The 23761-nt window shown below is 39.8% G+C and overlaps 1 protein-coding gene across 10 annotated transcripts in view; it reads right to left on the bottom strand.

Annotated features, from left to right (window-relative positions):
* Positions 1-23761, bottom strand: part of MBNL2 (muscleblind like splicing regulator 2) — a 161613-nt gene that overhangs the window by 23781 nt on the left and 114071 nt on the right. For 3 of the 10 annotated variants that reach the window (XM_077855151.1, XM_077855152.1, XM_077855153.1), the window contains exons 4-8: positions 20749-20949; positions 17721-17984; positions 11468-11521; positions 10656-10809; positions 3460-3495 (exon numbers count right to left, since the gene is read on the bottom strand). In XM_077855151.1, the coding sequence (XP_077711277.1) occupies positions 3460-3495; positions 10656-10809; positions 11468-11521; positions 17721-17984; positions 20749-20949 (709 nt within the window). Of the gene's footprint in view, positions 1-2093; positions 2189-3459; positions 3496-10655; positions 10810-11467; positions 11522-17720; positions 17985-20748; positions 20950-23761 lie in introns of all 10 variants that reach the window. The other 7 variants (XM_077855154.1, XM_077855157.1, XM_077855158.1 and 4 more) reach the window with 7 other exon arrangements.

The raw sequence follows: 23761 nt of genomic DNA on the forward strand, positions 1-23761 counted from the left end.
GACCTCTGCATGTCCCATGCCTCCTAACCCTGCCTGCCCTACACACACACAAACCTACATGTTTGCATGCAATCACTCAAAGATTTTTCCACCAAAGGGAGCCCCCCCAAAAAAAATCACCAGCCTGGAAATAATTATTTATAATACATGATCAAGTATTTATCATAATAATGGAATTTACCTCAAACACCAAAGTAGTTTATCTTGACTTCCTTTCCATTTGTAGGAAAGATCTCTCAGTATTAGAAGTACTTAACTTGCGAGGTGCCTGAGTGGCACAGTTAAGCATTCAACTCTTGGTTTCAGCTCCAGTCCTTATCTCAGGATCATGAGATCGAGCCCAGCATTGGGCCTGGCACTCAGCTCAGATTCTGCTAAAATGTCTCTCTCCCCCTCTGCCCCTCCCCTCTGTGCACCTGGTCACGCATGCACTTTCTCTCTCTAAAATAAATAAGAAAAGTGCTTAACTTGCTATATAGTATATTTCCATCATAATGAATACTGCTATATTATACTTCAACCTTGTTTTCTTATGAAAGGGCTTTGTCACAAAAATTGTCAAAAATCACAAAAAAATGTGGTTCAAGGCAGCTGGACTTAGACATAAATTTCCAGATATCTAGCTTTGTCATAACAAACAAGCAAAGGAACTGAGTGCTTTGAACCTAGTAATGGAAGGATGCAAACTGTCTCCCCCTCTTCCATCCCATCATTTCTTTTGACTCTTCCAAGCTAAGAAACTTATTTGCTATTCTTTGCCATATCTGTTTGGAAGCTGAGTTGGCTTTCCTTAGAGGTAAGCTGGCATTTTTGAGGTGGTAAGTGAAGAACTAAAGAATTAGGAGTAGTGTGTACTTGCCTCTAAGAGCACCTGTGGGCTCATCTCCCCCCATTCCTTTCCTGCTTCGTTACAATTCAGAGGACACAGTGAGAACTATCATGGGATTTGACTTTTATCCCTTCATTCAAGTGCTCTCACACTTGTCTCTTCAGTGATGAAACCTTCGGCACTGGAATTACTTATTCACTTGAACGTAGAAAGAGTGTGAGTCAGCCCTTCCCACCTGTAGAATGCAGTCTGGAGTCTGCCATTTATGCCCTGATGCAATTTCTCCCATTAGTTCGGACGTTCCCTCCAGCTTACTCCTCTATCTCTTTTTGTCTTTTATCAGTACAGTTGATTAAAAAAAAAATTAAGCTAAAAACAAAGCCAAAACCATTGCTCTTGTATGAAGGGAGGGCATGCACAATAACATGTCTTTCTAGGCGAGGTCGAGGGTTTGTGCTCACCCATCCTCATGCGCATCTCCTATGCCAGGAGCACATGTTTGCAAGTTGGTTGGCTGGGGGTTAGGGTTACAGTCAGCCTGTGATTACAGGGTGGGAGATGGCCAACTGGTTCTCACTGAGAAATAGAACATCCACGGTCTTACTGGCACATGCATTAAACCAACAGAGTTAAACATCCCTACTCAATTATATCCAGCCTTTGTGAACTCAGCGCCCAGCGTTCTTCTTCCAGTAAGCTCTGGCTCTTACGCCAGTTTCTAGACAAATTGTGAAGTGGGAACCAGTGAGTCTGGGAGCACAAGCGACCAAGGCGAGATGTTGAGAAGGATCATTCAGACCTCAAATTGGACACGAAAGCCAAAAGGGGAGACTTTTCTAAGAGCAGAATTTTTTTTCTTTTCCTCCCCAACAGGTGATAGGGTCTGAATGACCTGAATCGAAACATAGCCAGTTTTCAAGCACCCATGGGCAAGCTTTTACAATTTTTTTTTTCTGTGGCAATTCACAAACCACTGGATACGTAATGCTGTACTAAAAGGAATTTAAGCCTGTCAGGTTAATTACACAATATTAGGTACGAAAACAAACAGTGCAACACAAAACATAGCTACATCATTATTTGCAGTAAATGTTAACTCTAAATAAGTGCAACCTGTCCATAAATGCTTGCTATAAACTAATTAAAAAAATAAAATTTGATGGATAAACATGAAAAAAAAATTCTCACTGAGAATTTTTTTTTTAAATATCAGCACTCATTTAGAGTTTGGGATTTGTGAAAGAAAGCTTTAAAAGGAGCAAACCTGATTGGCTGTGGCTGTTGCTGCGAAGGGGACACTTGTTGCAGGAGTTGTTGCTGCAGAGACAGTGGCTGACGTAGCGCTGTGCATCATGGGTACTTTCAGGAGGGGAACCATGGGAGCAATGAACAGGAGGGTGTAGCATTATGGTAATAGAAGTGGTATTTTGGCATGGTGAATATCAGAGCAGCAAGCCATCATGGGTTAAACCAGCAGATGGCATGCAATCACAATGCAAAGCAAGGAAGCATGGGAGAGAAATAAAAAAGGGAAAATAGCTTATTACAAGTACAATTAAAGGAAGTTTTAAAACATAATCAGTGATTCCCAGAAAGGCCAAAGCAGATTACTTTGGTTGATGTATTTATCAACATTTTATTTCTAACAATTTATCATTCCCAATTTGGAATCTATGGTCATAGGTACTAATGGTTTCCTCTACAGATGCAAAATGTTAACATCCAATGACATAAGAATATATGATAGTTGGTTTTGTCATTATAAAACATCAAAGGCTCATTTGGGGTAGGATTCTTTGGAATTAATCATGGTTAAACTGAAGACTTTTGTCAATTTGGGGCTGCTTTCTCTAGCTGAAATTGTGGGATGTGGTGGTTTATTTTGGGTTAATACATGGTAGTGCAAAAATCGTGGCCTTGATGTAAATTCTAACATAGTTACTGTGAAATAGGCAGATTTTGCCAATGTTTATTTCTCTTTATTCTAAATGGAACTCATCCATGCGTCCTAAAGACAGACTTTTGTAACCAAGGCGCTGGATCCATAGGAATAACTATACAGTGTTAAAATTTAACATCTAAGGGAGTGCTAAGGTACAAATAATTATCACAGATAAATCAACACTTAAAATTAAAAAGGATAATAAAGCAAGGTAGTTCAGACATTTGTTTTCAAAATACATCCATGTATAATTTTTAAAAATAAATACTTCTGGGAAACTCTGATAACTCTAACACACAGCAAAGAGGAGATAAAGGCACACCACTATGAAACTTTAAAACATTGATGAAATTAGCCTGCCTTTCTGATAAAAGTAAGCCTTTTTTTTTCTTATGCTAAAACAAATAAACTATAAAGAGAAACAAAATACAGATCATTAAAAAGCAGTACTTGTGGTTTTATGTTTTGTAGTGGTTGTTCTAGCACAGTGATTGTTCTGGTTACATTAAAACGATCATTTTCTTAAATATACAAGTACATTTTAAAAACCTATACATTAAATCTAAAGCCAAATAAGCCTTCAGATCTACCATTTCCTAAAGCATTTCTACCATCTCTGAAATAAATTTCAAGCAAGTGAAGGTACTGTACATAATATAAAAGACAAATAAAAAAGGTTGAAACCTACCAATACTGGTAGCGGGTGTCATGCACAAAACTGACCCTGCATGTCATGCAATGGTAGGTGGAAAAAGTGAATAAAGGGAAAGAAACAGGTTAGCGGTTTAGAGTTAACATTCAAAGTGAGATTGAAGCACAACCAGAAATAAGTAGGGTTAGTTAACACAGTCTTTTAGAGTTATTCACATTTTTAGTACTGACACAAATATATCTGACTGATCGTAAGCCAATATTATTCAAAGCTCACTCCTTAGATTCTTTTCACACTTTTTATTCATATCCATCGACATTCTTATAAGAATGACATGTGACAGTACTGAGAGTGTCCTTCCTCTAAGACCTCAAAGTAATTTACAGACATTATCAAGGTAATCCTCCAAGGTAGTAAGTGGGTATTTTACAGATGAAAAATCTGAGGCATAGTAACTACTCCAAGGTCATCATAGTGTAAGTCAAGGGTAAGGCTAGAAATAGAATTATATTCCTAAATCCAGGTCAAGTTTTGATTCACTAGATTAGGTTGACCTTACTGCTTTAAAAGTTTGCTTCTTTGCTTGTTTGGTGTCAAAAATAATGTGAAAATGAAAACAGTAACTAAGATTCCCTATCCTCCAGATCAAATGGCTCTCAGGTCAGGTGAATTTTAAATTATGGCCTGGAAGCCCTACAGCATAGGAAGCCTGATGTTCTTGTGACAGAATGACCTGGCTGTGTATGGGATCTGTTTTCTGCTACGAGATTCATCCTGATAAAGGAGCGGTGCCTAGCAATAAAGCCTAATGAGCGTAGAGGCAAAACAATGCAGAACTGGAGCTGAGTTAGGACCAGGGCTAGTGATTTTGTCATGGCCGCGATTAGGTGATCCCTGAGGGAGATCTTTGGCAAAACTCCTAGGAAATCTCAGGTTGGTATCCAAGTGGAGGGAGGGAGGAGGCGGAGGGAGGGAGGAAGGAAAGATTTCCATCCTTCCAGGGGAATAGCTGCCTTCCCTACCGGTGACCTTATTAATGTACTTGAATCCAAAATCTCTGACCGTGAAGACATGTTTGTTGTAGAGTACTGGAAAAAACGAATTCTCTACTTCCGGTTCCATTCCTTAGAATAAAAATAAAGGTAATATAAGGATTATATGCCTAAAGATTGGGTGTCATGTAGGTGACAGAGCCTTCATTTTTAATGAATGAATGAAAATTCTCTTTAACAAATGGGTGTACTCGCTTAGAGTTTTAGAGCTGCCTTCTGAGATGCCAGGTGAAGACTCTGAGACGTGTAAGCCTTTGGTCTCTCCGCTGACCTGTCCATACGTGAGAGATGCTTTCTGCCTAATCTATGTTTTGGCCAGGCTAACACTGACTAGTCGGGAACAGAGGCTGTTTAAACTGGGTTACTACTGGATTCTCCAGCAAATACATGTTAATATATCCAACTTCACACACACGCACACACACACAGACACACACACACAGACACACACCTCAAAATCCTGTCGACGACACCTCTTTCTCCCTATCTTTCCAATCTTCATAAACAAACTTCTGGAAAGCAACCTGCTCGTAAATTTTCACTTCCTTTATTCCATTTACTCTTCCAATCCTCTCCAGTTGGACTTCCATATTCAGGTCTCTACTCCAACTGCTTATGTCCTCAAGAACTCCCTATTTCTGCAATCAGTAGGAACCCTTCCATCTTCATCTAACACGTGTCTTGGTAACATTTAGCACTTGGCCACTACCTCCGTAATAAACCACCCCTTTCCCTTGGATTTCAGATACTCCCTGCCCCTTCCCCCACCCCCGCCATGCATAGACACACACATACTCTATATCTCTAAATGCTGCAGTTTTTCAAGACTCAGTTCTGGTTCCTTTTCATCTACTCTATGCCTTTTCCAGGCATATCATTCAATCCAGGATTTAAATAGCACCTATAAGCTCAAGGCTTCCAAATTTATGCATCTACCTTCCCTCTTGAAATTCTCTGCTCCAGCTCACCAATAAGCCAAAGCAATTCTGTTTCTAAAATGCATCTTGTATTTGCCTGTCTGGCATCCCTACTGCCACTCCTCCAGTCCTGGTCACCATTATCTCTAGGCTGGACCATGTCATGATGTCCTAACTCGTCTTCCTGCTTGTTTCCTGTCCCTTGCTTAATCCACTCCACTCTTCACCTTCCTAAATACAGGTCTGTCCACTGCTCTGCTGGAATGATTCACTGCCTTTTCATTGCTTTTAGGATAAAGGCCCCCTATGGTCCATTCTCTAACTATCTCCCCAGCTTGATCCACCCCTCTCTGGAGGCTGGCACCATGATCCGGGCAGATTAGCCTCTCATTTCTTTGAACTGAACACATCACACTTTTGTCCTACTTTTGGGCTTCCCCCAAGCTGTCCCCACTGCCTGGAATAATCTTCACCCCACTCTTTGCATTTTCTAGGTCTAAAGGTACATATCACTTCTTTAGAAAACTGTTTAATTATTCTTTTACCTACCTGCCATTTAAATCAGTTTTCTATTTTCAAGCTTACCAAACTCTACTTTTTCATTCATAGGACTAATAAAGCATTTAAGTTATATATTTATAAGGGCATTTATTGACCATCCATCTCTCCTCCTTTCCTGTAAACTCGAGGAGGGCAGGGTTCACGTCTGTCTAGGTCTAAGGGACACATAGCAGATGGTCAATTGGTTGAATGAATTTTCTCAGCCATTAGTGAGTGTATTGGGAGCAACTGGTTCCTAAAGTTTATTAAAGTACCCACTGTGTAAGTGACTTCATTTTAAAGCGAACTATGGCTGGATTCAAAGTTATCCTTATCCAAATTCTTCTATTCTTTTGCATTCCAATGTTGTGGGGGGCGGTTTCTTGGAGGGCTCTCCTGTGTCATGGCTGCAAATGTCACCAGATTGTGAACCACCACCACCAGCTCCTGTGACCACACTGAGCTGAGAGTGAACGATGTCACTTTAGCTTCAGTTCAGGAAGTGGCTGAAATGCTCCACCAAATTAACTTGATGAGCCTCTCTTTCTCTGTGGTCTAAAAGTGATATGAATATTGGAAATGCATAGCTTTTGCTGTGTGTGACTGTCTTAGTCAGTGCCAGATTCCGCACCTCATCTTTTCTGTCTCTGCACCCTCTTCCTACCCCTTACGTACTTTCCACTGCAGCTAAAATGAACAACTTTGCAGTCTCTCAAATACGCTCTCCCCCACCTAGGCTGTCTCTCCCCCTGCCTGGGATGCTCTTCCTCCACTGATATAAGCTTCCTTTGGAAGTCCTAAGCCAGTTTCTTCTCCTTGGCCAATCCCTTCTTTCTCAGTATCCTTGTCCCCAACACCCACGGCACATGCCCAGAGCCCTAATACACTGCCTCTTTCTGCACTCTCAAATGGCTTTGCTCAGGCCCCAGGGGGGCCCTTAACGCTCACTCAGCACCATATTGGTTTTTCCCTAGTTCTGAACTCCTTTGTTCAGAACTTAACTATATGTTCAAGAACTGTGTGCCAAATTAAGGAGTGAGGGGCAAATAAATTTTGCTTAATAAATAAAGAGGTGGGTGGCAAATAAATTAAGAGGTACAGTTTCCACTAAATGCTGACAAATCTTTCACCAAAAGTGTGATAGATAACCTTATGTAGCCTTGTGGTTTCTGATCATTAAGCAGTATTTATGCCAGTGCTTTTCCTGTTCTACTTATTCTGCACATCCAATATAATGAAATAAATGAAAGAGGGAGTTGGTGGGTCGTTTTGTTCTGATCGGCTGAAGCATTTCACTAAGGCACTAATTCTATCAACAAAGATTTCTCAACCGTTCCCTGCTTCCATTGCATAAGTTTTTCAATTCTAGAATCTATGAGTCAGGATTCTCTGGATAATTTCATGAGTTACATATTCCACTTTGTAGCACAGACACACAGCCTCAGTTTTTCCACCTGCAAAATGCAAATAATTATGCCTGCCACTGGCAGACCAATCTTGAAGACTAAAGAGACAATGCCTATAAGAACACTTACAGTGTAACTCACAATAAACCTGTCAGAGAGATGCCGAGAATTATTACCCTGCTAGTTTTGTAAGTGTATGTGGTTTCTGCTTGCCTAAAGTATCAAAGAAATAGTATAACTCCTAGATTAAAATAATCCCTATCAAAAAAAAAAAAAAGAGAGAGAAAAGGAAAAGTCTCACCCACTACAAATGTGCTAGGGCATCAACAAGGTGATAATTATATTAGCATGGTTTTGGAGAAGAATCCCCCTTTTTGCACAATGTTTTATGTTACTATCTCCACAGCCTGGAGACAGAATTCCTAAAATCCAAATTCACATTGTGTCAATGGGGGAGTTTTCATAAGCTATCAAAAACTTCACTGTGGGTAACAGATGGTAGGTAGACTTACTGTGATGGTCAAGCCACAGTGCCTACAAATATTGATCCCTTATATCGTATACCTGCAACTAATATGTTATGGGACAACTGTACCTCAGTGGGGAAAAAAAAGAAATAAAAATGAGGGATTTAAAAAAAAAAAACGCCCAAAATTTCACTATGAATGGACTTTCAGTGAAGGGTAACCTCCAGGAGAACATGAGATGCTTTGTGTTTCATATATATGATAATTGATATAAGGTATTTATAGAAAAATCAAAATCTGTCCATTTTAAAATAATGGGCCCACCATCTACCAAGTCACAAAAATTATTTTTGAACATCATCACTTAATTTGCAGAGATTTAAGACAACAGTGATTAACAATGATTATCATTACCATTTTAAAATTGAGTTGAAAATGTGGTTTATGAGAAAGAAAGCCTGAAATAAAAACTAGAGCCAAAATAAACACTGAGATTTCTGCTATGCATTTAAGTGGGGGAAAGATTATGCTAACTTCCTTTTGATTGAATTATTTTCTTTCATCATTTAAGGAAAACATGTGAAAACTTCTTAGAAGTTAAAATACCATTTCAGAGCATGAGAGCCACATAGTTTTTCACTATGATATTGATATCATGTTACAGATGGAAACGCTTGTAATTCACCGAATTAAGTGGGCTAGGACCCACTTTTGGGCTCCCAAAGTCCACACAATTGAGGGTTGCTGGACACACTTGGACAGTTTTTAAAGAATCCAGCAGGGGGCAGAAGTGCACAACCACCGCAGCCAGTACAGCCTATCTGTCCTCGATACAATGGATTCATCAACAAATAATCTGTCATTGTAGAAGGGATGTTATCCATTCTTGCTTTGGAAGTCTTTAAATGGTTTCCAGGTGAAATATTTTTAAATGAGGATTCTTTCAGTGATTTAACAGAGCACTCATTATTGGATTGAAGTGTTAAATACAAGGTAGAGGCCTTCAGACTTTCACACGACTTAGTTCCAGGGTTTCAAAGCATTCCCAGGAAATTGTAGTGAAATTATTACCCAGTCTCCAGAAACAGACTTGTCATTTTATGTTTTACCCCTTGGTACATTCCTCCCTAATTTTTTCTCCTAAACTATCTAGCGATGAGGTCTATAAAATATTTAAAGAAATCATAGAAGACCTCGAGGTAAGTTTACCTACGAGTAATTATTCTACAAATTTTACAAAGATGTTATATCTAGTGGATTACGAGTACAAGTACTGCTGGGCTACATCTGAACTGAAATGTCACCAGCTGAAGTTGTAATATAATAGCAGGGAAGCCCCAATAAATACTCATGTAAAGACTTACTCTATAGGTCTGTAAGTCTTCTTAAGAGAAGAGTAGAAGTGAAATATGAAAACTAAACACTAAGAACCATTTTGCTTACATAATTTATATTTTTATTATAATTAATATTGTCAACAGGTTGATAGTTTTTTTCAAAGTGTAGCTTTTATACAAAGAATACCATAGAAATATTTCTTCTCCTCCCTCCTACATTAATGCCTAATATGCTACAGGATTTAAATAAATAACAAGCCTGAAAAGTCCAATCATGTAGATTAGGACCAACAAGCTCTTTTTGTCAAAATTGTTGTATATCTATATAAACCTTCAAGTCACTCTCATGGGATGAAAACTTTGACCTCAAAACTAAGCCCTAAATGGACAATTTCCTCATGAAAGCCTAAGTCACTCTCTGGTTCTTTTTTTTTTTTTTTTTTTTTACCCTAGGAAATCTTATTTATTTTGAGGATATTATCCCTGCTTCTAATGCAGAACAAAAAGTCAAAACCGTGATCCATTTAAGGTGATTCTATGTTCCTATATTGTGTTTGTAGGTCTGTGGTCAGGGAGGTGGGTGAGAAAAAGGGGGATGGTTGCTATGGATCACACTTCTGTTTCTTCATTTTGATCTGGTGTTTTATGTCTGCCAAGCTCTAAGGGAGAACCCTGTGACTCCACATGTGGAAGCTGGGTGGTGTCGTGTCATGGTATGTTGGGCTGGTCACAGGGAAACTAGGTAGTGGGTTTTTGTGTCATTAGCTGTGCCACCTTGGGAAGTCACCTCCCATTTAGGGGGCCTCAGTTTTGTCATCTGTAAAACAATTGCCTGGATGAGGAGATCACGAAGAATCCTTTACGCTTCAAGATTCTGTGACTAACAGAATTCATCTCTTAGTGGAATGATACAGTTAATGGACCTTAGCAGCTACTATTATCAGGCATTGGCTTAGAAATCAGGATAAGAGCTCTATCTATTTGTGCACTTGGTGAAGTTGAGAAGGATGGCAAAAGAGATAGAATGAATGTAAAATATGAGTGGAGGATTGCTTTACTTGAATAGCCTTGTTTTGTTTTGTTTTTAGTGCTCTGAATAGGAACAGAAAAAAAAGGTTAGTATTTACTGGAATTGCTACTTTTTAGGTCATTCAGGGTTAATGACAAATTTCAATTGTCACACATAAAAAGGTCTCATTGACATAAACAGTCTTACACGGCATGTGTAACTACAAGAAACCAAAAGGCCTAACTGAGATCTCTCTGCTTCTCATGGGTTCCGGCTATCACTTAACTATAAAATATTTGGCTTTAGAATCCTAGCAGTCATTTAGCTATCATTCCAAGCAAAGTAACTACATCTCGATAGCTAGGACAATGATGAGTCTCAGGCTTGTCTGGACTGTACCTTTACAAGCAAACTAGATGCCACCGAACAGCTGAGAGGAATGAGAAGAAAGCACATGACCGAAGGGCACACGGACACAGGACTTGGAACTGTCAGGGCACATACCTGTTGGAATAAACGCCGCGTGCTGCTGTAGCTGTGCGCTGGTTAGAGCCTGCTGGTAGTGCAAGACGCTGGGATTGAAGACCGTGCTGGCACCGTTGCTTTTTTCAAGTGCTTGTCTCTTTGGTAAAGGATGAAGAGCACCAGGAGGAAAGGCCTATAATAAAGAATTGGAGAAGACATGTATAACTCAAAGTAACCACACCTCCGGTGTCCACAGAGATCGTCAACTACAACATTCTGTTTCAAAATGACAGCTAAGGAGATGCCTCTGCCATGCACCTTAATTTAAAGAGCGGGCAATGTCGAATGAGTGAGAATTTGTTATTGAGAGCGAAAGCATGATTTCTGTAACCCAAAACGGTAGCATCTCAACTAAGGAAAAGAAAAACTATCAAGCAACACCAAAAATAAATAAATAATTAAAAATTTAAAAAAAAAAAAAGGCTCCAGCTTTTAAAATGAGTTAAATTATTCTAACAGGGGAAAGAAGCGTTTGTGTTATTATTAATACCTATTCTCTTCGTTAACTAAACGGCAATTTCTTGGATTTAAAGGTTAATAAGAATTATAATGAGCACTTTCCGAGGCAAGAAGTTTAAATTTGCTTCACTTTTTTGGAAAAGGTATTAAAATTTGTTAGGATTAATTTATTTCACATATTACGTATGAAAATGAGATGGCTAAACACCTTATCGGATTTTCTCCATTCATTAATAATAATGATTGTTTGCAACCAATTTTACAAGTAATACAAATCTCAGATGGTTCTCTGAAAAGCTACATGCAAAGCGAAAGGTGAAAGGTCAAAGTACCAGGTCTACAGATGCTTCGAGAGGTCGCTTCATTGCTTTGGCAGTCGACTGAGTCTTTTAATAACAGGCAGCGAGCACATGATGGCAGTGGGCCAATGGGATTCAAGCGAATTAACATACAGGTAAACAGCAAGCAGAGGTGCATCATGGGAACGGCATTGCATTGTGGATAGGTGAGAAGGAAAAAAATATTCTGAATGCAATATACAACGTACAAAACACTAGGCATGCACAACAACAAAAATGTTCTCTAAAGAAATGAATATTACACCTTAAATTAGTATTGAAGCAAAAATGCATCTACTATACCTTAGTTAAAAGCATATAAGAGAGTAAAATATAGATGTTTGAAATTCAGGAAAGTTAATTAAAACAGCAGCTTGCATACACACCATCAGCATTTTTTATATTGCTTCAGAAAAAAAATGCAGAACTTTCAAGGGCCGTAGGGCTGAAGAACTTCTGATAAGTTAGTTTTCGAATGTAAAATAACGAATGCACTAAGTATAAGATCCAAGGCAAAAAAAACAATTATATATATACATATATATATAATCTTCGACTTTTATAAAAAGTAATTTTTTGGTAAAGATCTAGCCTAACAAAATGAAGTGGCAAACTGAGACAAAAAATTCAGGCAAAAAAATATTCAAACACAAGATTACTGAAGCAAAACTGTTTGGGTTTGGATCTTAATTTTTTGTCTGAATCATGTGGATAATTGTCTCAATTCTTCTCTTCAGTCTGCTAGTGTGAAACTGGTAATGCGGGATCAGGTTCCAAACTTAAGAAGTTTTGAATTTGAATAGTAAGATTCTCAAATTTCCCACACTCAGTCCATTGTTCTGTTTCTAAAGACTAACTTATCATCCATTCTATGTTTTCCACTACATTTGAAATTATAATTCAATTCATCTCAAACAACTTACCGGGTTATGCTAAGAAAATACCCTTTAAAAAGGTATTTAGTATTCTCAGCTATCAGAGTAATTTATATTTTTAATAATTCTGTGTGTACTTTTCGTTATAATCAATGACCAACCCAGTTAATGAGAAGTGGAATTCTCTCCTAGAATGAGTAAAACAGCTAAAAATAGCAAACAGCTAAAAAATAAAAAATAGCAAAGGACTGCTTGAAATATTAGACGTAAAATAATATTTTTAACTTATAACCATACTTTGGGGCAGATAGTCTTATTTAAACAGCTGAAATAATAACAAATATTGATTGATTTAGACCGCAATGAGAAAATTTTCCTAATCCTTAATAATTGCTGTAAAAGATGGAAAATTTCTATGATGGAATTCTGTGAAAAAACAAAACAAAACAAAACAAAACAAAGGAATAACTCCAATGCAAATAAAAAATGAAATACCCCTTTTCTATGTGTAGCACAATAGGTAAATCCCCAAGGTTTGTATAATCAATACAAAATGTGATATTCTAAAGTTCTGATAGAACTACGGCATTTGAAATAAAACGGGCTAAGTACTAAACTCTCAAAATGGGAAAAAATTAAGATATTTTCCTTTGCAAATAAAGGGCTTTTCATCATCATTTGATGATTCAGGATCAAAGGTATAGAGATGACAGGTGGTCAAGTAAAGATGGGGGGGGTTGGGTAGAAATAAAGTAGGTAGGGAAAGGATTAAAGGCAGAGAAGAGATTTAGAATGACCAGGAGCGCAATGTTTTGGAAGGCAGTCTTGATAGAGGCCATCAAATAATACAAAATCAGTGTTCTGAAAGTAGAACTCCAACATTTTTAAAACCCAGAGAGTTCCACAACAAGAAAGCTTCTTTGTGCTGAATATTCTTCCTTCAGATAGATAGAAGTCCCCCATTATGTAACTTCCATGACACCACGTTACTTTAAAATCTTTGGTTGCCGTAGAGTTTTTAGATTGCAAAATTAATGCATTTCTTTAAGTTTAATCTGTGCCAACTATGTAAGACTGCGTAGCCTGTTCTCCCAGAGTACACGGAGAACACAAACCCAGAATCATTTTGGCCTCAACCTTCTGGACTCAGTTCTCGTCACCCTTCCAGTCTTTGGGAGTTCCAGAGCAAATCTACTGTTCCAGAGCAAATCTACTGTTGGGTTGATTTTGTCTGCTGCGCTAACTGGAAGAGTGATTATGTCTCCAAAGGCTGGTCCTTATGAACAAAATTTCAATTTAACAAAGCAACATTTAATGAACTCTCCAAGTAGAAAAGGAAATATTAAATATTTCTCCCTAGGATCATCATCACCTGGAAGGTTAATATTCTTTTTTTTTTTTCTGATCTTAGACTGATGAAACTTAGCATCCATAGAAATTAGAATAATCTAGGAACTGAAGAAACTGAGAGCTCTCAAATATGCTGGACGGCAAGAGCAACTCCTTTTTCCCCCACTGCATACTGTGGGTTATCTTTACTAGATACAACTGTCATGTCTTTTCAAGGAAACGCTAAGGTTTTGGAGGGTTGAGCATACCTATAAGTATCTTGCTCACCTCATGCTTTGAGGCACATGTGTAGAATGTATTTTTTTGAAAATCTGTGTGGATTAATAATCATATTATAGTATGAACTCGTAGTATACAGATATTTTGTTTTAGAGGATACAATTGCCGACATATGTTTAGCTACATTGAAAGGTCTTCAGGCCCAGACTAGACCTTAGAGATCACGGGGCCTGGTGGGTCTTGGGAGTTTCCTTAGGCATCTAAGCAGAGAAAGAGGTTCTCTTTAGTTGAGCGTTTACTCTATGTTGGACACTTGGCATCCATTCTTGCTGGCCTCACCAACATTTTGGATCCTCTGCACTCTCTGGGCCCACCTGCAGGTTTGTGTACATCCGGCCAGGTTTTCTTTTCTCTGGATCAAAGAACAATCCAACTGCAAGTCAAGGCGTGCAAACCAAGTGCCCATGCCAGGCATTACAGGCAAGGACCAAAAATCTGAGAAGTCAGAAAAACTGGACAATAATCAGAGCTGCCATTTTAATCTGGAATAAAGGGACGTGGACAAATAGGATGGAATTCAAAGTTCCTTTATGTTTTTTCTTGGACAACTGAAACTTATCAAGCTGATGGCAGCTGGTCCTGTTTCCTTTTACAAAACAGGAATCTCCTGTGTAGCCCCATTTTGTAGTGTGTAAAGAAAGATTGCTCGCTTGAAGATCAGATACCCTTTGTGTGAAAATTACCAAAGAGAAGCTCTGTCTGGCTTATTTTCACATTAAAAAAAATCTGGTGAGGATGATGCTCACATTTTAAGATGTATTGTAAAAGAATCAGGCTCTAAAAGAAATAAATGTCTCCTTTTCTGGAATCAAAGCTTTAAGTGCATTTTCAGGGTCCAATTAGTCAAAAGAAGAGGAAATCCCTGGACAATAATACAAATTGCACTACAGAAATTCTTTGTGTTGGGATATGGAACCCAGGTGAATGGAATACTGATATCTTCTGACTGCAACCATCACTCCCATTTGTTCTTTTAAGTAAGGAAATAAAATAAGAGGTTTTTTTTTTTTTCAGTGTACTGAGTAATCTTGCCACTAGAGTAAGAATACTTTGACTTTATCCAACTGCATCTAGGCTGGTTCAAATAAGCCTCTCACTTCAACTAAAAAGACATGACAGATTCAATAATTTTCATGTCATTGTCAGAAAGAAGCTGGCTTTTGTTCTGAAACTGTATTCCTTTGGGTTGTCTTTGACGATGTTGCAAGATTCCCTGAAATATCAGAACTCCAAATTTGGGCACAGTATAACAATCCAGGGAACTATGGTAACTAAATATACTGACATCCACGGTAATAACCTCTACGCATCTTGATGGGTATGATGTGAAAATGAGCAGAAGGGCACGCAGCAGGGCATACAGAGGAGTACAGTCTTGATTTGATTTATTTTTATTGTTTTTAAAGATTTCATTTACTTATTTGAGAGAGAGGGAGATAGAGTGAGTGTGTGCACAGAGTGAGAGGGAGAAGCACACTCCTGCTGAGCAGGGAGCCCAATGAGGGGCTGGGTCCCAGAACTCCTGGATCATGACCTGAGCCAAAGGCAGATGCTGAACCATCTGAGCCAGTAAGTGCCCCCACAGTCTTGATTTTAAAATTCCTCTTAAGGAATGAGGTGTTTGTGTCAGTGGCCATTTTTTCTCTTATCCCTATCAACCCAGGTCACCCACCATGGACATATACCATGTGCATTGTTCCTTCGATGACTGAGGTACATATTGATCATGGATGTTAGAGTTGGCACTTCTCATAAACAGGCAGATACAATCAAAGCTCAGATAAATTCAGGGCTCAGGTCCCAGGTCACGATTAGTACCAGTGGTTTGTTGTGTCAACAGGTATTTGAGGTGTAGGGGCTAATTTTTTTCATACTCCCAGGACCTCATCTCATACCCCTGTGGCCAGAGATGGCTATTGTGACCTAGGCTGAGCCAATCATAGCGTGCTGTTATTCTAACCATGAGGAGAGCCACCAGAATGACCTTTAATTATTTAGTTTGTTTGTTTCTTGTAGAATTAGAACCAATGTAGAAGATGCTGTTTTCTCTCTTGTCAAAAGACATAAGAATGTGTATCCAAAGATGTTCAGATTCGTGGTCAATGTTGCATTGGAGAACCTAGTCTTAGAAGATAGAGCTGATATGCCAAGAGAAGCAGAAAAGAGAAAAACAAGAGAACCCTACTGGTTTTTCAGTTTCTGAATCCGGACACCCCTACCATCTTTTGGACTTCTTTTCCCTTTGGAGGGCACCACACGAAGTCCAAATTTTTAATATAAACCATTTCCGTTGGGTTTTTGTCTCTTGTAGCCAGAATCCGGACTAGCCTTGCGGGATATCCTTGGTACCCAGGTATGATGGGTATCTGGGTACCTGGGTTTCCATGCCAGTGCAATGGCAAAAATGTGTGCTCCATACCTAACGATCAACACAGCAGTTAGGGCAAGAAAACCTGCTTAGTTTCTGTATACCATCTAGCAAGTGTGCCTGATGCATGGCAGGTCTCATTACATGTTTTGAATGAATCAGTAAACGAATGAATGGATGAATGCACAGTGTCTACTATATATTATAACAGGTTCCTGATAAGCCAGAGATCTCATGTTAAAGCAAATTAATTAGCAATTTCTACTACCTAGTGTGATGGTTCTCAAACTGTGCTGCACGTGGGAATCCCAGGAGAGCTTCCAAAAAAAGGTCACTGCCCCGGCCACACCCAGACCAATTAAATAAGAAATTTTGGAGGAAGGGGGCTGACGTTGGAACCTTTTGAGACCCTTCAGGTAATTCCAAAATACAGCCAAGTTTGAGAAACCAGGGTTGTAGGCAGGTGCTTGCGGACTGTTAATGTGCATACATAACACCTGAGGATATTTTAAAATCAGAATTCTGATCGCCAAGGTCTGGGGTGGGGGGCCTGAGAGTCTGGAGCTGGAAACAGGCTCCCCAGGGATAAGGAAGAAGAGGAGGGAGAGGAGCAAGAGGAGGAGGAGCAGCAGGAGGATAGAGGAGGAGAGGAGGGGGAGGAGGAGCAAGAGCGGGAAGAGGAGTAGGGGCAGGCGGCGGCAGGTGGTCTCTAAGCGACACTGCAGTGACTCAGGGACTCCAGGCTGGGTTACAGCCCCCCCCCCCCTCCCCGGTTTAAGGCACCGGTCAGGACAGCTCCGCTTTCATCCGTTTCATGGCTTGATGTTCTGCACACAAGTTCATTTAGAGGGAGAAAGTTGGAAGGAGAGTGGGAGGAGCAGGGGTGGGGAGGGACGGGTCCCTGTCGCCAGCCTCTGAGCTTGGGGGCTGCGCCCCGAGGCGCCCCTGCCCCGGGCTCTCAGCAGCAGGGCTCGGCTGCATTTATTCCCCCGGCCTGGGCGCGGGGGCGCCGGGCTCCCGGTGGACAGCTCGGAGGAGGAGGCGGAGGAGGCGGAGGAGGCGGAGGAGGAGGAGGAGGAGGAGGAGGAGGAGGAGCGGCCCGCGGCCGGGCTCCCGGCAGGGGCGAGGGGCGGGGGGCGGGGTGTCCCTGCGCCTCAGGGATTTACCTATTGTGCTGCAGAAGGGAAGGAGGGGGGGGAACCAAACCGAACCAAACGAAACGGGGCGAACGACAACAGAACTTAGGCAGCGGAGCAGCAGGAATGGCAGCCTTCCCTAGTTCCCGCCTGCTGGGGCAGCGTCTGAATCCCGCGGGGCGCCCGCGGCTCCCCGGGCCCGGGCGGAGGAAGGTGCGCGGCGGGCGCGCCCCACTTACCATGACTGTGGCCGCGGCCGCGGCTGCCTGGGCGGCCACCGCCGCTTGGTTGGCTTGGTGCTGCGCAGCTTTGATTTTGGCCTGCAAGTGTGCAGGAGGGTGAAAATATTTGCATTTCTCCCTCATGCAACGCCCCTTTATGTAATCCATACAAACGGTTACGGTGTTGTCGTTTGTGTCGATCATGGTGCTGTCTGCGGGGTGTGCAAAGCGGCAGTCGGTCTCCCCCCGGGCACAGTTTCCTCGCTGGAACTCCCTGCATACCTAGGACACGGGGGAGAAGAAGAGCGGACGATGCACGAGAAAGCCTGATGGGCGCCTGCAGCTGCCTCCGCAGGCGCAGCCTTTTATGCTAACACAAAAGCACAGAAAGGAGTAAGTGCTTTTCCTTTCTTGTCGTGGTGGCTTTTGGGCCCTTTCCATAAAGATGTGATATTGTCCAGAACTCAACCAGAATCCCTGGCAGGCTAATGTGAGTTTTGCTGCGCCCTCTTTTCTGGAGTGAGACTCTGTGTTGAGAAGACTAAGTCAAAGTCTGCAGTCGAGCTGACATGAAAATCAACAAAGCCTCCCTTTATCTGTGGCTGGTGTGCATATCTCTGTACCTGTTTCAGATACAACAATGAGGACACGATCTATGTGTATATGAACCTATATGCGAGTATATAATTTGGACACCTAAATGCAAATCCAGATTGTCTCCTCCCCTGACAACTCTGGGATGCCCTAAGTTTTGTTTTTTTGTTTTTGTTTGTTCGTTTGTTTTGCACGGAGGGATGGTATCATCACAGTTCAAGCCCCCAGGGCCAAGCTGTACAACTCCAGAAAGAATTGGGGGAAATAAACTTGTTCCTCCTCGTTGGAGGATGGGAAGTGGGTGGGGTGAATCTGAACACTCCTGTTTTCCCCTAGGACCCCTCATTCCACAAAGATAACTTATGCTTAGTATGTTAAGTCAGAACTACTACATCTAAGGCATTGGAACTTGCATTTCGGGTCACTATATTATTACTTATGACAGCACAGACAGAAAGATAAAAAGGAGAGAAATATGGGAAGAGATAGAAATAAGTGGAGGGAAGTGGAAATAGAGTTTGAAGTGCCGATGTGTTGCCGTTGCTTTTTTAGTCCTCAGTTATCCTTAGGTCTGGAGTAACTAGAATGCTCCATCCTCTAAGAATTCTGGTGGATCAAAAGTTTACTATATAAAGAAAATTTAAAGAGTATTCTTAATTCTGCCCTGAATATCAATAACATAAGATGACATGAATAATATATAGATATAATACTTATATCATTAGCAGGGCAGAATTACTAGTAAAATTGTAAGTTATTTTCCTTTGAAGCTCTAATTCCAAAGTCAATATATTTAAGTGGTGCTGGGCATCCCAACCATCAGTGATGTTCTATGAACGGTCACTGAAGTGACAGTCAAGGCTTGTGAAAGCCAAAGGAGCTTGCAAAATAGTTTCACTGACCAGTGGCCAAGAGGGTTTGTTTGAAGGATAAACAGATAAGTCACAAAATTGCTCGTTGTTTCCTCCTGTTTTTGGATATAAGCCAGTATTCCATCTTTAGTTTGTAAAATGTACAAAATAAAAATTACTCAGACGTTCCCAACAATTCTGAGTAAGCCTTCCTCTCTAAATGGAATCCTCTGGTCTGAGACTACATCAGAGGTGCAGACCAGCCATCAAGCATTTACCAAGGGTCTCTGTGTGCTGCCGACTTCATTCCTGGTTTGAAATGAACTGGAAGCTGCCCTGCTGAAGTCTCTGTAAATTATTTTTCAATATCTACTAGTCCTGTTGGGGAGGACGATTTGTTCCCAACTCAGCTTGATTTAATTTGTTTTCTAAACCAGACACTCAAAAACTGAACACTAAAGCTCCACGGGTCCAGCAGGTGGAGCCCCAAACACTTTCCCCTGACCAGAAAAGGTCTGTTCTACATTCACATGGGCAGGCTGTTAGGCTTTAACTGTTAGATTCTATAGTCGTCTCATTTTGGGATCCATATACTCCAGATTGAAGCTGATATTAGGTAGCAACATTTTATTGCCTTCAATATTTATCAGGTAAACATTTTTATAAATTTTTTATTGGGTAAATATTTAAACAAATGCACATTGAAAGGATATTCTCCAATGATCCAACATAAAGCACAGTGTACATCCTGACCATACATACATCACCTAACAACTTTAATGGGTAATGGAATTAAAGGAGATCATTGAAAAAGCTATCAGAATCTTTACACACCTGTATAAAATGCTCTATTAAATATCACAGGATATAGTAGTTAAGATAAATCCTTTAATTCTGATTAAAGAGAAACGTTACCCCGTCAGGGTTGGCTTGACTCATGACTTATGAATTATGTTCTGTAAATATATGAGTGTGTTTTCTTGACTTTTATAGAACACTTGAACTTAAGTTAAATAAAATATGGTCACTGATAAATAATTTGCCCAGCTTCCAGTTCCCCTGTTTGTCAACAATACTATCAGGGCTGATATTCTGGAACATACCAACATAACCATTCTAGTTCTTAAAATATTGAAATATAATCCTACCAAGTGGTCAATAGTCAGTTCTACTTAACTCCTACCCCTGTCCCGAAGTGTCCCCCATTGCCCTGACTGCTGGACTTCTCACTTGTTCATTCTCAGACCTTTCCAAGATCCATCAAAGGTTAACGCCGAGCACAGTGGAAGGACTTCAGGAGCCATGACTGATTCGTAGTTCTACTGGTTGTTAAATATTTTGCCCCTGAACACACATTCCCCCGGGTGAATTTTGTTTGTACTAAGCTAATTTTTTTCCTACAGACTAATTTCCTTTATACTTTGCCTTAAATTGAAACCATAGAATTACAAATGCATGGCTTTTAGGTGAAGTGTATGTGTGTGTGCGTGTGTGTGCATGGCTGTTTTGCAAGACTGAATTAATATCTTACAAGTGCTCACTTACAAATAATTACACTTCTACCGCAAATGCATCTCAAACCACAAATATAATTGAAGTACCTCCAGTTTGTCAGTCCTGAGAAGTTTCTGAGTTGCAGTTGAGCCCGGGACAGTGACGGGTGGACTTCCGGGAACAAGAACAGGTGTGGTGGGTAGAATTTCCGTTGGGACTAACCCAACTCCAGGGGTGACAGGTGCTAAGTAAGGAGCAAAGCTAATCGCCGTATTTGTCCCTATGGCGGGACCTACAGGAAAAGTGGGCTGTTAAGGGAAAACAACACAGGACAAAGATTTCTTTAGAATAAAACTTTAAAAAAATCACCAGCAAGTGTCATTTGAGCAAAACCCACTCATCATTGATAAGATTCTTTGTGTCAGTTGCATAAATCACTATCTGTGAAAGTTCATTAAATTTCCCTGTTTTGTTTTGCTTAATAAAAATGAAATCCATATAGATCATCTCTTCCTAAACCCATACCCAAAACCATGTGAGAATGTCATAGAAACCTGATTACAGCAAGCAGGTGAGACTTTTATTTCGATGAAGGTGTTCTCAAGAAAAGAAGATAATAATTGTCAATGTAATTGCTCATCATTCCAAACACTGAATGTTAGTAAGAGAGTAAAACCTATGGAATACTGACTCATCATCTTGGATTTCTCCTCCATGGATCTCAAAAAGGAGATGAATAAAGAAAAATCTTGAAAAGCGTCTGATTTTCCAGTTGATCGAGTTTGTATGTTCTCAGAAAGCAGGGATTATTTGGGCCTATATTTGCTCAGACTCCCCAGCATGTTCCATTCTCATAGTCTGTTATGAGCATGCATGTGCCCATGTTCATAGGCAATGTTCATAGAGACCTGCTATTTCATGTCCAGCACAACCATGTCTAGATCCAACCCCTTCCTAAGAGGTTAGATGGAAGAGCATAAACTTTTCAATTGGCCAATTTTTCAACTGGTCACTAAAAGTTGCTTTGGTTTTCTAGGTCAAAATCAATGCAGCAGTGATAACGGCATACTGTACCTTACTTAAACTTCTCTATTGCTACACTCCTTGTCCGTGGATAAGAAGAAATGTACAAGGGGCTTGATGGGATGATTATTTTTAAAAACCTCACCTAAAAATATGCCTCTCAGGAAAGAATATAAGAGAATAATAAACTCTGCCTCACTTTTCTAGGACCAACGTTAAAAATTTAAGATGCAAAAATAAATAAATAAATTTAAGATGCTAAAGATTTTTCTTAGAATAAATTTTACACTGAACTGTATCCAAACAGTTTTTGTTGGTTGGTCTATTTTTTAAGTTATTAGGTGATTTTTAATTTCTTTATTTTTTAGGGCAGGTTGCAGATATTTGCCATCACACGTCAATGCAATTTTCTAATACCGAACCATGCTATTGGCCATATCACACTATTGCTCTATTTATACATTGTGAGTAACATTCTTGTTTTCTATTTATGGCTCTGAATGAGTTGTTGAACATATGGGATAAATAACAATCTATGTTTATTAAACAAATTTTTTGTTGACAGCAATAACGGAAAAACATCTCTTATGAACGCTCATGTTAGAAAACAGTGAAATATTGATAGTCTGTGCTGGGAGTGCTCAGAGAGTCTGGAAGTCTTTACTGAAATCGCTGGGGGCTGCAAGAGGTGATTCTAATGGTCTGCGAGTGCTGCTGTAGCCCTCCCACGAGAGGATCTTAGATCTTTATGGCTCAGACATAAAATTCACTTTGGGACAGAGTTGCAACATGAGGTCTCAACATGGGAAATAGATGAAAATTAGGATTTTTCTTCTCCAAAATTTTATACGTGTATGTTTTCCATTTTCAACCCATTTGAGCCATAATTACAGAAAGGTGTAGTTTTCAGGAACTATAGCTTTTATAAGTTAGTGCTATTGAACAAAAGCCAAGTGATTTAAATGGTATGACTATATAATGTCAAATTAAAAAAAAATCAACCCCAAAAGGTCATAAATCACAATAGTGATTCAAAAACCTAGCTATATCAGAAATGCCTGTGGGGAATTTCTTAAATAGAGATATGGCCAGACTCAACAGGTCTAAATAAGGGCCTTGAAATTTGCACTGAAAAAAATTTACTACATGATTTGATGTGTGGCCCAGTTTGGGGACCACTGTCATAGATGAAGAGTGAAAATAAGTATTAAAGCTTCTTTGTACTAAATGTGTAATTTAACCCAGAGACCAATTATCAAAGTAAACATTGAGAGAAAAGAACCCTCCCCCACACCCCCAGTTTTGACTTCCTGTAGCAGGATATTCCCAACCCTCCCTCCTGTGGATCATTTGAAGCCAGGGTCAGTGTGGTGACATAAATACAGCTTGTACCTTGACCATCAATGGGATGTCAGAACCTCAAAACTCATTTCCTGAAACCTTTTCACATATCAACAAATCTATTACAATTAGGAAGATCGTGCTTTCCAAAATGAAAGTTACTTGTTCATCTAATTTAATGATCTAAAATGAATGTTGCAGTTTGTTTTACTAACAATAACCCTAACACGGCTCGGAGAGAGTATTATTTAAAAATAAGACCACAGATTTTAGACTGAGAGCGATCTGAATTCAAATCCAGAGCTCTGCTGGTTAACTTTTAGCCTAGGCAGTGATAAGTTAACCTCTCTGGCTGAAAGAGTTGGGCCAAACCAGGTGTTACTTCTACCTCACTTCCCATGGTCAGAACTCAGCAAATAGCACCTATCATTGGTAGCATAAAAGTGAGCATTAGTCAAGTTTTTCCTCCAAATGGCCCACTGATTCTATAACAGGAATATAATCAGCATAGTAATGTAATAGTAGAAATATAAACTTTTATTAAATGATAGTAAATGCTTTCCTTTCCTTTTTAGCTTCTCCTTTTTGAAATACGAGCTGGGAAAATGCATACTTTCATGTGTAGCTGAAGTTAAAAGTTTATGGGTCTTATGAAGATAGATTCAATTAGATACTTTCTCTCTTTTTTTTAATACAGATGTTTTTTACTGAAGGTGATAAGTTAACAGCACAGTTACGGTCATCTTCAGAGATGGG

Source organism: Canis aureus, chromosome 17 (assembly GCF_053574225.1).
Source record: "Canis aureus isolate CA01 chromosome 17, VMU_Caureus_v.1.0, whole genome shotgun sequence".
NCBI lineage: Eukaryota > Metazoa > Chordata > Mammalia > Carnivora > Canidae > Canis > Canis aureus.